The following is a 13,747-nucleotide window of genomic DNA, read 5'->3' on the forward strand; positions in this document are numbered from 1 at the left end:
TTTACCATCAATATTGCTTTAGTCGCTTTGTTCCAGACTAGATTGCAGTATGTGAGACTACCAAACATGTTAGTTATAGACTGCTTTGATGATTACTCAAGTACTTCCAACAACTAGACCGATGGCAAAAGTGCCCCAGTCTGGTCTATTAGTCACACACTGTCTCAGAGGAAACCACAGAATGTGGACAATTGAAATTATAAGAGAGTTTTTTTTTCTCTTCCCCACCTTCCCCCCCCCACCCCCAATCTAGGCTTCCACAAAAAGTAGTTTGGGTCGTCACCTCTGAAGCCTCAGAAAAGAAGAGAGAGACAGTGCACGTGTGTGTTGGGGGGATGAAAATGGACGTGGAGGATGTGGACATGACCCAGTGGACAGAGGCTGAGTTTGAAGAGAATTGTACATACATTGTAAATGACCAGTCATGGGAACCTAATAGCGACAGTGACCTAACACACGCTCAAGCATCCCTGCCCCGAAACCTGAAGTTCAAGTATACACATGACTCAAATGAGGTAAGAGTGATGTTTCTCTTCAAATGTTTCAAACCATTCCCTAACAGCGGCTGCAGGCAATTGTTAAATGCTGCCGTGTTTCTAATCCCTATGTAAAGCATTTGTTGATTTTCATACTCAATTGCCTGCATAATCTTCCACCTTTAAAGTTATTAGCCTGGAATCAAAGATGAAGAAAATAGTCCTCAGTATTCTAGTGGAAAGCATTGTTCGAAATTGCAGGAAATTCACATATATTCATGAGTACATGTAGCAAAATACTTGTTTCCTCAGCTTACAGTGAAATACCAAAATATACTCGAGAGGTTCCTAAATTATTTTTAAAATGTACCAGCTCCCTTCGACTAGAGTATCTCATTAATTTTAAGCGTCACTGTGTTAATTCATTGATATGTTAACACAGTGCATTTTTTAAACAGTGGTCTCCAGTAGTTGTGGGTGGTCAGTAAGTGCTTTGTCTCATTAATCTATGACAAGCAGCTAATGTGTTTTTATATACATATATACATTTTTTATATATATAATTAATTGAGCAAGATTAGAAATGTTTGTATTCCACTACATAGAAGGAAACTGGTCCGATGGCTGTAGGTAGATTATTGTAGATTTTGTTATAAACCTCGATGTATAGAGTGTAGCATTTTCCAGCCGATAAAGTCTGTGTGCGTATGTGTGTAAAACAGCACATAATGCTATCAAACAGTGGGTAGTTCTGTATGTGTGTGTTTGTGTATGCTTGTATGTGTAACAATGGATTATGCTCAGCAGTTGTAGCATTGGATAACGCTGTGTATGTATTGTCTGTGGGTTAAAACAGTAAATAAAGCTGTGTATATATTTATATGTAGAACAGTATGTGTGTGTGTGAAATAGGAGATAAAGCTGTATGTATGTTTAACAGTGAGCAAAGTATGAGTAACAGATAATGTATCTGTTTCCATCCATAACGGAACATAAAACTCTGATAAAAGCAGGGATGAGGGGATGAGACACTATAGTTATGAGGAGAAATCAGAGATACAGTCAATATCTGTTGAAACAGGGAAGGCTGAGGGGATTTAATAGAGTTTTTTAAAATTGCAAAGAGCTTTGATGGGGTGAAAGGAAAAGGTTATTTCCTCTGGTTGGGGTGTAAGGGTGGCCAGGGACCATCAGTTTAAAATAGTAACGGAGAGTGAGGGGGCACGGTTAGGAGAAAGGCAGAGAGTTATTGGAGCATTGAATACTCTGCTTTCTTTGAGACAAAGACCTTTAAAGAAAAAGTAGATGATGTTTGAAGTGGAGGAAAATGCAGGGTTATGGGAAGAGAACAGGGCAGTGAGATTAGTTAAGATTGCTCTAGTAAAGGGCTGGCGCAGGCACAATGGGCTGAATTGCCAGCTTCTGTTCTGATAAGCTTCTATGGTCTGAGCAGTAAGTAAAGCGTGTGTGTAACAGTAGGTAACATTCTGTGTGTATCAAGAGGACAGGGAGAAATCATCCCTACTATTAATGGCATGTTTCCCAGTTGGTCATAGAAGGCTGAACAACATCCTGGATTCCCACAGTTTACTTGAAGTGCTGTTCAGCTCTTTCAGCACTTGCAGGAAGCTTAAAGACAGCCAAGACATTTAACTGTAGTGATTTATCAGAGAAAGCAACAGGTCAGAGCTGCAGTGTGCTCTCTGACCAGCTTTTTATCAGGTTCATAAGTTTACACTCAAAACAGCCAGGGATCACTGTTGAAGTGGGTGTTGCGGGTATGACTCAAACTCATTTGACTATTTTTGCTATTTTTTTGATACTACATGCAACCCGGTTCATTTGAAATGGGATTTAGTTGATTTAACTTACCATCTATTTTATATTTGACTGTTGCTTAGAGTTACAGATTTACCTTTTGGCATTGTTTCTGGTTTGATTAAGGAGACCTTAGTGTTGGTCCTTTTTTAACGGAATAACTTAAGCAGTTACTGTGCTTTAAAGGACATTGCTGTTTGTAACAGGACTGACCGAACTTTAGCACACTGCCACATCATCAGTTTGAGAATTGGCAAAATGAGAACGATGAAGCTACCCTCTTCAGATAGACCTTGTGGATTTAGTGCAAGCTCCAGCTTTATTCTGTGCCCATGTTTATACACTGCAAACATTTTGGCATCTTACCAGTAAGATATGTGCAACTGGAGAGGAGAATCCATCGCCCGCAATGTGAGGATTTTACACCCTTGTGTGTCTCTCCGTCCCTCAATCCACACTGAAAATTTGAGAGAAAGCAAAAGGGACACCTGGGTGAAAGTTGACATGAATCAAGCAGTTTCTGCAAACTTTCAGGTGCAATTTTTGTAAAGGAAATGCCTTTTCTTTTCTTTGACCCTCCACCCAAGGGCATAATGAAGTCGTCCTGTGTAGTGAATAGTGAGTTCCACGTAGAATACCTGCTGCCTCTAACTAGCACACCTGAAGTAAAGTAAGTGGCGTGAGGTAGACTTGCCGCTGCAAGGCTTTCATCTAACACTTTATGGAGCCAATCAGTAAAATACGCTCTACTCTTTTAACTGGCATGGTCTGGTCTTTTTAAAAGAGATGTGAGGTGTGGCGTTATCTAGGATGGGGAGAGGGGATGGAGAGAAGAAGCTGTTTTACAGGGCTAGGGGAAGGTAGGGTGAAGGTGGTTCCCCTGTTGATTTAATGGGGAAGGAAAACCAGCAAAGGGCTGTTTATGCCAGGCCTATCCTTTCATATGATGTTACAGTTACACAAATGGGCATTATAACTGACATTTTCTAGCAAGTCATAGGGAGAATTTCTACTCCTTCCTTTCTCTTTCCTCCCACCCCTCAGCTCTCAAAAGCGTGGGTGGAGTTTTTGCTCTTTTTAAAAAAAAAAGAATAAAAAAGCATTGAGGTTTCTGATCTCCAAATAACACCAGTGTAATTCAAAAGAGCCCTTTTAAACAGCCTGCAATTTTTAAGAAAATATACCTACATATCACTAACTTGTACACTGTAATCACCATTTACTTTGCAGACATTTAATTAATAACTTGGAAGTTGTTCCCTATGTAAATAATTAAAGTAAATTGATTTAATGAAGACTTGGCGGAGCTGTTTCTTGTCTGGGAGGCAGACATAGGCAGGATGTCTTCACTGACCTACCCTGCTGACATAGATAGATACTCCACACTGGTAGAGGGGTCAGGGTTACCATAAACCACTGAGAGGAATGGCTTCTGCAGGGGGAGATATGAAGCATGAAAGTGTCGAAGCTTTCTACCTGTTATCCATGGCATGTTTATACTTGGCAGACACCAGTCCTGTCCCGCGTTGATTCATTGAGACCATGGTCAGTGGTACTGGATTTTTCTGGGACCGCTGTTAGGACAGGTCTAATGTGGAGCTGAAAGCTTTGTTCAGTTGATTTTAAACAGCTACCTTTTAGTGTTGGCCGTCAAACCGTTCTTCAGTACTGATGATTCGAAAAAGAGGCATAGAAAATCTGCAGTCCGAGTTGGGGGTGGGGTGCGGCTGGGTAACATGTCCTGGGTTCAATTGGCGTATCTATTGATTGACCAGCTTCAGTGGTTAATGGGGATGAGTTTAGACAATTTTATATTGGTAAAGGAATTTGAGCAGCCCTGCTGCCTCACCATTTAAATGGGCAGCCTGGTATGTCGCCGAATCATAAGAGTCAGCAAGGTCCCCGGTATGATGCTGTTTTATGGTTGATTTCAGCTAGGGGGCAACAGGTTGCTACAATTAGCCCTTAGTGATCCTCACCCGTATCCCATCCCCAGCTAGAACAGGGAAGAAGTAAATGAGACTCCCCACTTCTCATGATTGCTGTTTCGTGTTGGAAAGGAGATGGTCAACTTCAGCTGTCATGCCCTCATGCTCAAATAGCCAGCTGACTCTTCACCATCTAGATTCATTCATGAAAAGCAAAAATCTGGGTGATGTGTCAGAGTGGCTCAACATGAGGTAGTACATTCCTCCATGAGGAGGGACGGTGGGAGGAAGTTAGGAAACGAGTAGAAGCAAGAGCTTTTCAATTTCTTTTTCCTGCCCAGGTACTGTTACACAGAGAGAGAGAGAGAGAGAGAGAGAGACTTATTGTAAAACAGGTTGCCAGTGCGGCAGACAGAGTCTGGCAATGTTTGGTACTGATGTGACAAGAAAGCTTCTTTTTCTTTTCCTTAGTAACCAAGATGACATAAGTGTGCTGTGCAAAATAATGACCATGGTCAGTCTAATTTGAGTTTATCTCTACGTGACTCGCTCCAAGCAGTTGGTTTCAGGCTCTGTTTCTGAAGTGATTTTTAGAATCTGTCTTTCTCACAACTATTGCATGCATGTACAGGTGTCAACTACCAAAAAAGACCCATAAATAACGTGGCAAGAAGTAAAATGGGATGATTTCTAAAACATTTTTTTTTAATTATTACTTTTCACATGACCTTTCTAAAGGTGAAAAAATATAAGTTGTTGTTTCATCTGTTTTCATGACATTACCAATCTGTGTGTTTTTACAAAGAAGGAAGGTTGACTAAGCATTTTGGCCAGAATTTAGGCAAGAATTTGTGTCAGGATGAGTTGTGATGATGATGCACAGATGTAGAGGCGAGAACCCACAATGTGGAAGTAAAACTTCAGCTGGTTGGCTAATTTCAGTAACACTTAACACTAAGAAATGGGCTGGAATGTGTCACAAGCTTTTTATGTTTGAAACGAAAGTGTACAACAATAATGTAAAAACTCTCGGTGAGTAGAGGCAAGTAGCAGTATTGCAGGTGTGTGTCCTCTGCACGCAGTCCTCCTGGCATCATGACCCTGAGCAAGTGCCCTTGTTTATACTGGCAACTGGAGATCACAGTGGCCCAGTGTCTGCTTAAATCTAATCGGTAAATGTAAAATGCAACAAAATCTGTGCCTGGAGCAGATCACTCTCCACCCCCCCCCCCACCCCCCCCTCACCCCCCTCACCCCATTAGGGATGGGCAATAAATTCTGGCCTGGCCAGTGACGCCCACATCCCATGAATGAATAAACCCGCCTCCCCCCACCTCCTCTTCCAGCTCCTCCAGCCCTTCAAGTAAGTGTCACACTTTTTGCAGGTAGCACAATTTTGTGGCTTTTACTGAGTAGCCGCCAGGAGAGCGCAAAGGTCGGGGCCAGTTACTTGTGGTAAAATGCGCACACTCTAAAAACAGGTGCACGTGTATTCAGCATGAGAGTGTGCAGTTTTCCTTCCTACTTCTCCTGAAAGATCTAACTAATGCTGGAGTACGGTCCCCTGGTGCCCACTCAAGTGGCCATTTCTCTTGCGGGAACTTAAGGCAGCGATCGCCAGCGGGGAATTTGGATCTTATGAAAATGGGTGTGCTAACGCTCAGTTCCACATTGGGCTCAAAGCTCCACAGAACAACACACATCCAGTTTGCTGATCTGACTGCAGTGTTTTTCATACTGGTCTAGAAATACTGTAGCAGGATTGGTACAGCAAAAACTCACATTGCAGTCAAAGACACTTCTTGAAATTCCTTCTTGGGATGTGGGCACCTCTGACAAGGATACCATTTATTGCCCTTCCCTAGTTGCCCAGCAAAAGTGGTATTGAGCCCAGAGAAGGTGGTATTGAGCCTTATTCTTGAACACAATGAAAAACGCTACCTACATCTGTGTGTGTGTGTTTTTTTCATGACTCTGGGCATATCCGATCACTTATGAAAACAGGTTGCAGAGGACCTCATGATTAAGGGAACCATTCCAATCTTTGCATGCATTTAAATTAATAGATGAAAAATTGGGTGGGATCCTCATGAGTGTGCACTGCTATGTATCCAGCTTTCCTCCCATGCCCTGGCCCCAGATGAACCAATACAACCAGATGCAGGGACAGGAAAATTTATCCCAGTATCTTACTCTTACTAACATTGCACAGTGTAAGCAAGCAGTGCTTGAGGTCATAATAGCATCCCTTTAAAAGTTTAGATAAATAGCTGGCTTCCTGATGTATGAATTACGATAAAATATGCAATGAGTAAAAGAAGAAACCAATTTTTTTGATCAAATTCTGTCTGTTAAATGTTTTCTACTTCTCTGTGTTTGTTCCCCCTCCAGTAATGCTGCAAACTCCAGATGGACTGGAGTGGACCTTGCCAATTTGCTCGAGTTACTGTGGTTTTGTATCATTTTTGCCAGTAAGCTGATTCTGAACTTGTTGAAGATGTGGTGTTACTGGGAGTACTTCAGATATAGTCTTTAAGAAAAAAATCAGCATCAAATAAACCAAAGCTTTGTATATTTTAACCAAGAGATGAAATGTTTGAGCCAGACTCTTCTCACTCATTGATTTCTGGCACGGTGTCCACAGGTGCTTGGAGTTATGAGCGCAGAGTATATCCCCAAAGGAACACGTTTCGGACCACTTGTGGGTGAAATCTACACCAATGACACCGTCCCAAAAAATGCAAACAGAAAATACTTTTGGAGGGTAAGTTGGAAAAAAAAATTTTGCTGATGCAATTGTAAGTTCACTAAATGAATACTGCTGAAAAAGTTTGTCACTTCCTGTTTTACATCGGTGCCTGTATGTGTGTGAATGCAGCCATGAAGTTCCTGTGAAACACCATATATGTACTCAGTAGGAGTTAACACAGTAAATTAGCTGAGTAAATGTCTGTGTCTCAGAGGTTAGGAATGCTGAGGGTGAAATCTTGTTAGTGATGAACTGATTTCAACTATTCTTGGTCCTGGCGTTGGAACACAGCATTTCTTATGGAAAAGGAAACAATTCAGCTCTTGCTTGGAGGCAAATCAAGTTTGCATTTTGACCGAGAACTAATTAGAACCAGTTGATGCAAAAAATCCTTTTTTTTCCCCTTCTACTTACTCTTCACTCCCTCTCAACCATCAGTAAGCACAGGGTAACTTAAAAAGGTCAATGAGAAAGTGAAGTGTGTTCAGCTCCTCTTCATTCATTTCTGTGTGTGATCCTTTATATATAGAAGCATCATTTTCACTGTGAGACTGGAGAGAATATTTCTAGCGCAGTGATTTTACCATCCTGCTGGCGGTGGTCTACGCAGCTCCTCTGGGTTGAGGTGCCATGGGCGCCTCTAGAGGCAGCTGCACAGGCCACAGGTGCACCTGTATAGACCTCTGCCACCCTCCCCCCCCCCCCCCCCCCCCCCCACCCTGCCCACCACCTGCCCTGCCCACCACCACCCCTGCCAACAATGGGGAAAGTACGGTGACCAGTTATATAGCAACAAGTCCGGACATAGAAAAAAAAACCTGTACTGCTAGTGTTGTCATCCAACTGCCATGGAAGCCGGCCCGCACTACATGCGGGGTAATCTCTACAGTGTCTAAGGCCTGAATTTCAAAATTAGAACATAAGAAATAGGAGCAGGAGTAGGCCATTTGGCCCTTCGGGCCTGCTCTGCCATTCAATGAGATCATGGTTGATCTTCTACTTCAACACCATTTTGTTTGTTAAAGTCCTTCTGTAACATAAAGGTGTCATTAGAAACCTAGGCGATTTCAGTTACTGTCCTCTTCCACTCTCCTCACCTTACCTCGAATGGCCCTGTTATTTCATTAATGCCCTGATTAATGCATCTGTTATTGTCCATTTTCTACCTGTTGGTAGTTAGAAATAAGGTTTAACACAATTTTCTTGCATATATACCATGTAGTGGAAATCTCAACAAAAAACCCATAAATATATGGTCTCTGTTGCATTTGCCCCACCCCGCCGCACCCCCTCTTATGTTAGCCTGGACTTCAGCCCTCAGGTCACTGCCTGGGATAACCATCATTGCAGTTACAAACCTAAGATTAATATAGTGATGTTATTGTAAACTGGTGTACTACAAATTTTTTTTCCTATTGGTGTGAAATATTGTGAGCACCACAGCAGTAATGAGATGGGGAGAAATGTCTTCACTCAAAGGGTTATGGATCTTTGGACTTCTCTACCCCAGAGAGCTGAGGATGCTCTGTTGTCGAGTATATTCAAGACAGAGGTTAATAGAATTTTGGATATTAAGGGATATGGAGATCATGCAGGAAGGTGAAGTTGAGGTAGGAGATCAGCCGTGATCATATTGAATGGTGGAGCAGGATCAAAAGACCGAATGGCTACTCCTATTTCTTATGTTCTTAAAGATCGGTAAACCCAACAGGACAACAAACGGAATTCTTCCTCTGTCCTTTTTCAGTGTTTGCAAATTGTCACGGTTGAAGTCGGTTTATATGGTTTAATGGTAGGACTGGGACCACCCCTGCTACAACTCACATCGCTCATTGTTTTGGGAACCACTACTGACTAAAGGAAAAGGCAGTTTCTACCCAAAAACTTCCAGGTTTTTGTTTACTTTCTGTCACCACCAAACACCCACAATCTGTTATAAAAATCTTCACATGTTCTATAAGATAAAGCAGAATCTTAAGCCAGCAGTAAGTACTGCAACTTAATGATAGCAATCCTTTTTAATATGTTCAGTATATCCCAGACACAAGATAGAATGGAATACTAGGTTCTACAGCAAGAGGTATAGATAGGGTCCTACCAAATTTACACTCAAATTTTACAAATTTCACAGCCCAGCATTTTAAGAATTGTGAATTTCACAATTTCACGTATTTAAATTGTAAATTTTCAAATTTGACGACAAACCGTAGGATCATAGGAAATAGGAGCAGGGCTTGGCCATTCAGCCCATCCAACCTGCTCAATCATTCAAACAGATCATGGCTGATCATCTACCTTTAAGCCATTTTTCCCCACTATCCCCATATCCCTTGATGATGTTGGTATTCAGAAATCTATCAATTTCTGTCTTGAACATGCTCAATGATTTGAGCTTCCACAGCCCTCTGGAGTAGAGAATTCCAAAGATTCATCACTCTGAGTCAAGAAATTCCTCCTCATCTCAGTCTTAAATGGCCCGCCCCTTATTCTGAGACTGTGTCCCCTCGTTCTAGACTCACCAGCCTGAGGAAACATCTTATCTACATCCATCCTGTCATGCCCTGTAAGAATTTTGTAAGTTTCAATGATGAAATTGATCTATTTAAAACAAACAAAAAAGACAAGGGAGGTTTCTGGTTTCAAATGGCATTTATTTTATACTCAAAAGCTATTGTAAAAAGCTGACTATAAACAGATCACATTCTTTACTCACTGAAGTCAGTGGTTGAATGTGAGTATGGAGCAACCTACAACTGTCTCTTTCTTCATTCTCTGTCTCTGTGCTGTGAACACCTGTGTGTGTTTAGACACAGCTCTCTCTGCATCCACAGAGTTTGTTGGAATTGTCAGACAGCGCCATGCTAGCAATGCAAGGTGGGGGATACTGCATTCCACAGAGTTCCAAAACTGTAGCACTGGCAAAATACAATCTGCTTCTTTTGCAATGCTTTTATAAGCAGGAATCTCCAGTCTACAGTTCCTGTCAAAGTCAGGAATTGCAACAAATGAGTTTAAATCCACCATCAACAGGTGCATTTGTGCAGGGTCAAAGATACCCACAGCTTTCAGGAATGCCGCAGAAGGTTGTTGAAACCTCACCGCTTTTACTTCCCCGCTTGACTCTTCCCCATAGCAGTAATATTGTTTGAGCTTCTTTACCATGCAAGAAAACACCTGTTGAGAACAGGCATTTGATTCAGCGTCATCAGAATGTTGTTTGTTTGACTGTACAGAACAGTACATCCATTACTTCATTGTAGGCTTTGCGGGTTGTGACCTGTCGTGATTCAAACCAAGTGATTAAATCCATCAGTCGTGTAGCATTCTTGGCAACAAACTGACACAAAACTCATTAAACTGAGCACCTTTTAGAAGGGTTACAATGTCTGTTAAAATCTGTGTTTTCGGTGTCAGTGTGAACTCTTCTGAGACAAAGTCTTGAGTAGTATTTCAAGTGCGCTGTATGATATTGTACTGTCCAAAACCAAGAATTCCAATGTGTATTTACTGGCTGTGGAGGAAAGGCGATGTTTTATTCCCAATTTCAGCCGCATTTTCAGTGTCCTGCTTGTGCCGAAGCTTGCAGCTAGGACAGTGTTTGACAATCTTTTTAATGAAGCTGATTAGTTTGTCAAATTTATCAAACTCACTTTTCCACAACTCAGTGATAAGTGAAATTATATGTGCATTGCATGTATATTAGACAGAATTAGGCATTACACCTTGGAGCACAGATTTGAAAGATTTTGTCATATAAATTGCATTGTCACTAATGAAAGCAGACACTTTACAGCAATCTGCACCAGATTTTGTAATGGTTTTGATTATTGTTTGTGAAACTGTGGTGTAATTAACAACTTCTGAGTGAACGCAGTCTGCAAGCACTGTTGTTAGCTTTCCTGACTTTACATCTTCGGCTTTACCAGACATGAAATCAAACAAAATATGCTGCGCATAGTTGTCTTGCTCATTGGTGGACTCATCTGAGACTTCATTTCCTCACAATGTGTAGCAAAACCCTTTGGTAGGTAGTCATGTTTTAGTTTATTTGCAATTGGCAAGCAACCACCATTTTGCACATTACATTGAATGAATAACTTGGGTGGTCAAGCTTTTCCAATGGTATATTGGCACTTGCAAAAACATCCACAAGTTCCATTGTAACCAATTGATGATTTTCTGAGCTCTTTGTCGACTTCTTAAAAAGAGATGAAGTCGTTGCTTTTTTGTGTGTGTGTTTGTTTTCCAGCAGTGCAGTGTCAGATGCTCTCTTTCTGCTGCGATGGCATTTGGGCTTTAAGTGGCGCAGAACCATTGCTTGCCAAGTATGATCCAACAAAACATTGCAGCTTGTACAAAACAGTATTCCACCATCAACAGGCAAAATTTGACTTCCAAAGTCTTTCACTTGATGTGCTGAAGAAATGGTTGTGGCCATTTTTGATTTGCTCATTCTGGCATTCTCACTAGTCTGCTAATACTTGAGAATGCTTCACTCAAAGCTGCACCGGAAGCCCTCCCTCATCTACCAATCAGCAAGTTGAGCCTTGTGTCAATCACTGAAAAGTGCGATGCTCGCAACAAGCCCAGCAATCAGTGAGGTCAGCCTTGTGTCAATTAATTAAACGCCCAAAATTTGCAAAATGGCTGATTTCACGGAGGACCCGAGAATTTACTGTCCATGATGCATTTTTCACGGCCGCGTATTTGCTAGGGCCCTAGGTATTGAATATAAAAGTCAAAATATAATGCCGAATCTATCTAAAAACCTAAATAAGACCACAGGCAGAGTACTGTGAGCAGTTTTGGGCTTCAAGCTATTTGAAGGATATTTAAGTAATAGAGAGGATCCAATATAGAAGCACTGGGATGCAGTATGAGAAAATACAAATATCAAGACTTGAAAAAGTTGGACTATTTTTATTAGAACGTTGGAGATAATGGGCGATTTGATCGAGGTGTTTAAAACTAAGAAGGGGTGAAACAGGGTAGATAGAAACAGTTTCCAGTGTTTGAAGGGTCTAGGACAAGGGTTGTAAATATCAAGTTAAATGTAAGAGATTTAGGACGAGAAAGCAGAAGATACATCGCAGAGCTTAGCTGTTATTCTTTTTGAAGAAACAAGATGCGGTCATTTATGAAGTTTGTAGTACTCTCTAAATGAAACCACCAAAATATAATTGAACTTCATTCAAGCCTTTTATAGACCATGTTCAGCTATATTTTTTATATTTAGTCATTTGGGTCTTGGGTTTTGGCCTTAATTCCAAAATTCTGATATGCTTAACTGCAGATTGGCCAAGATTGCAAAATACATTACTAATTACCAGAAATAGGTTTAGCCAAAAGATGTAAATGTTACTTTATTTTTTTCTTTCTTCTTCCTGTGTCATCACTCTATGGAAATAAGATTTAAAATAGGGCTGCACTGATGACATCGGAGCCTATGTCTCAGTTACTTCTGAAAACTGTACAGTAACTGATACGATGGAAAATCATTCGGAAGTTGATCAAGATTTCAAACACACATAAAGTGCCTCGTAATGGAAGCAGCAGAGTCATTCATTCCTGGAAGTTTGAGACAGTTCTTGACACCAAACAAAAACCTGAAAACCTACTTGTTCACACAGCACACCATACTCCTTCTGCTGTTCCAATTTCTCACAACAAACACACCACAAAATGTAAAAGCAGGTCACTTTAAAGAACCCATGAGTGGTTCAACTGCCCACCGCATCCCCGCCCCCCAACCCCTGAAACCTGCCTATTTTACAGGAAGTACCATATGTTTACATATAAACAAGATAAATATGAAAAAATGCTATTTCAAAAGATGGAAAGCAAAATCTGCAGCAGCAAAATGCAGGGTAATTGAAGTGGGAAAGAACATGCCTTTAAGGTCAGGACTTTGATATGCTTCCAAACAGCTGCCGATCCTGTTGTGGCAGGTGATCTCTGTGCTGCCATTTTCCCTGCAGTCATTATCAGCAGGAGCTCAGCATCAGAAGCAAACGTCTTGCAATGAAACTGAAAGAGATTTGCATAGCCGTATCACTCAGAGAGGGGGCGGCAGGAAAATGGAGGCTACAGATTCAGTTTGAGTAGCCTTTGACGTCAGGGCTTCAGGTGACTCAACACTGTGTGTGTACATATAAGCCCAGTCAGAATGGGAGCAGTGGTGATAACGTCCACCTGTTTGTTCAAGCTGTTTGCATGAGACCCTGCGCTGGATCATGCAGCAGCACAGGGTTTGTCGTCTGACTGACAGCAGAGTGTATCTTCCAAAAAATTAAAATAAGAACAAAGAACAAAGAAAATTACAGCACAGGAACAGGCCCTTCGGCCCTCCAAGCCTGCGCCGATCCAGATCCTCTAACTAAACCTGTCACCTATTTTCCAAGGGTCTGTATCTCTTTGCTTCCTGCCCATTCATGTATCTGTCTAGATCCATCTTAAAAGACGCTATCGTGCCCGCGTCTACCACCTCCGCTGGCAACGCGTTCCAGGCACCCACCACCCTCTGCGTAAAGAACTTTCCACGCATATCCCCCCTAAACTTTTCCCCTCTCACTTTGAACTCGTGACCCCTAGTAATTGAATCCCCCACTCTGGGAAAAAGCTTCTTGCTATCCACCCTGTCTATACCTCTCATGATTTTGTACACCTCAATCAGGTCCCCCCTCAACCTCCGTCTTTCTAATGAAAATAATCCTAATCTACTCAACCTCTCTTCATAGCTAGCGCCCTCCATACCAGGCAACATCCTGGTGAACCTC

At 41.6% G+C, this 13,747-nt stretch overlaps 1 protein-coding gene across 12 annotated transcripts in view; it reads left to right on the forward strand.

Moving 5' to 3' along the window:
• The window catches only part of prdm1a (PR domain containing 1a, with ZNF domain), a 99,408-nt gene that overhangs the window by 66,566 nt on the left and 19,095 nt on the right, over positions 1–13,747 (forward strand). For all 12 annotated transcript variants that reach the window (XM_068026986.1, XM_068026996.1, XM_068026998.1 and 9 more), the window contains 2 exons: positions 254–515; positions 6,867–6,986. In XM_068026986.1, the coding sequence (XP_067883087.1) occupies positions 254–515; positions 6,867–6,986 (382 nt within the window). The remainder of the gene's footprint in view (positions 1–253; positions 516–6,866; positions 6,987–13,747) is intronic.

Source organism: Heterodontus francisci, chromosome 3, assembly GCF_036365525.1.
Source record: "Heterodontus francisci isolate sHetFra1 chromosome 3, sHetFra1.hap1, whole genome shotgun sequence".
Lineage (NCBI taxonomy): Eukaryota > Metazoa > Chordata > Chondrichthyes > Heterodontiformes > Heterodontidae > Heterodontus > Heterodontus francisci.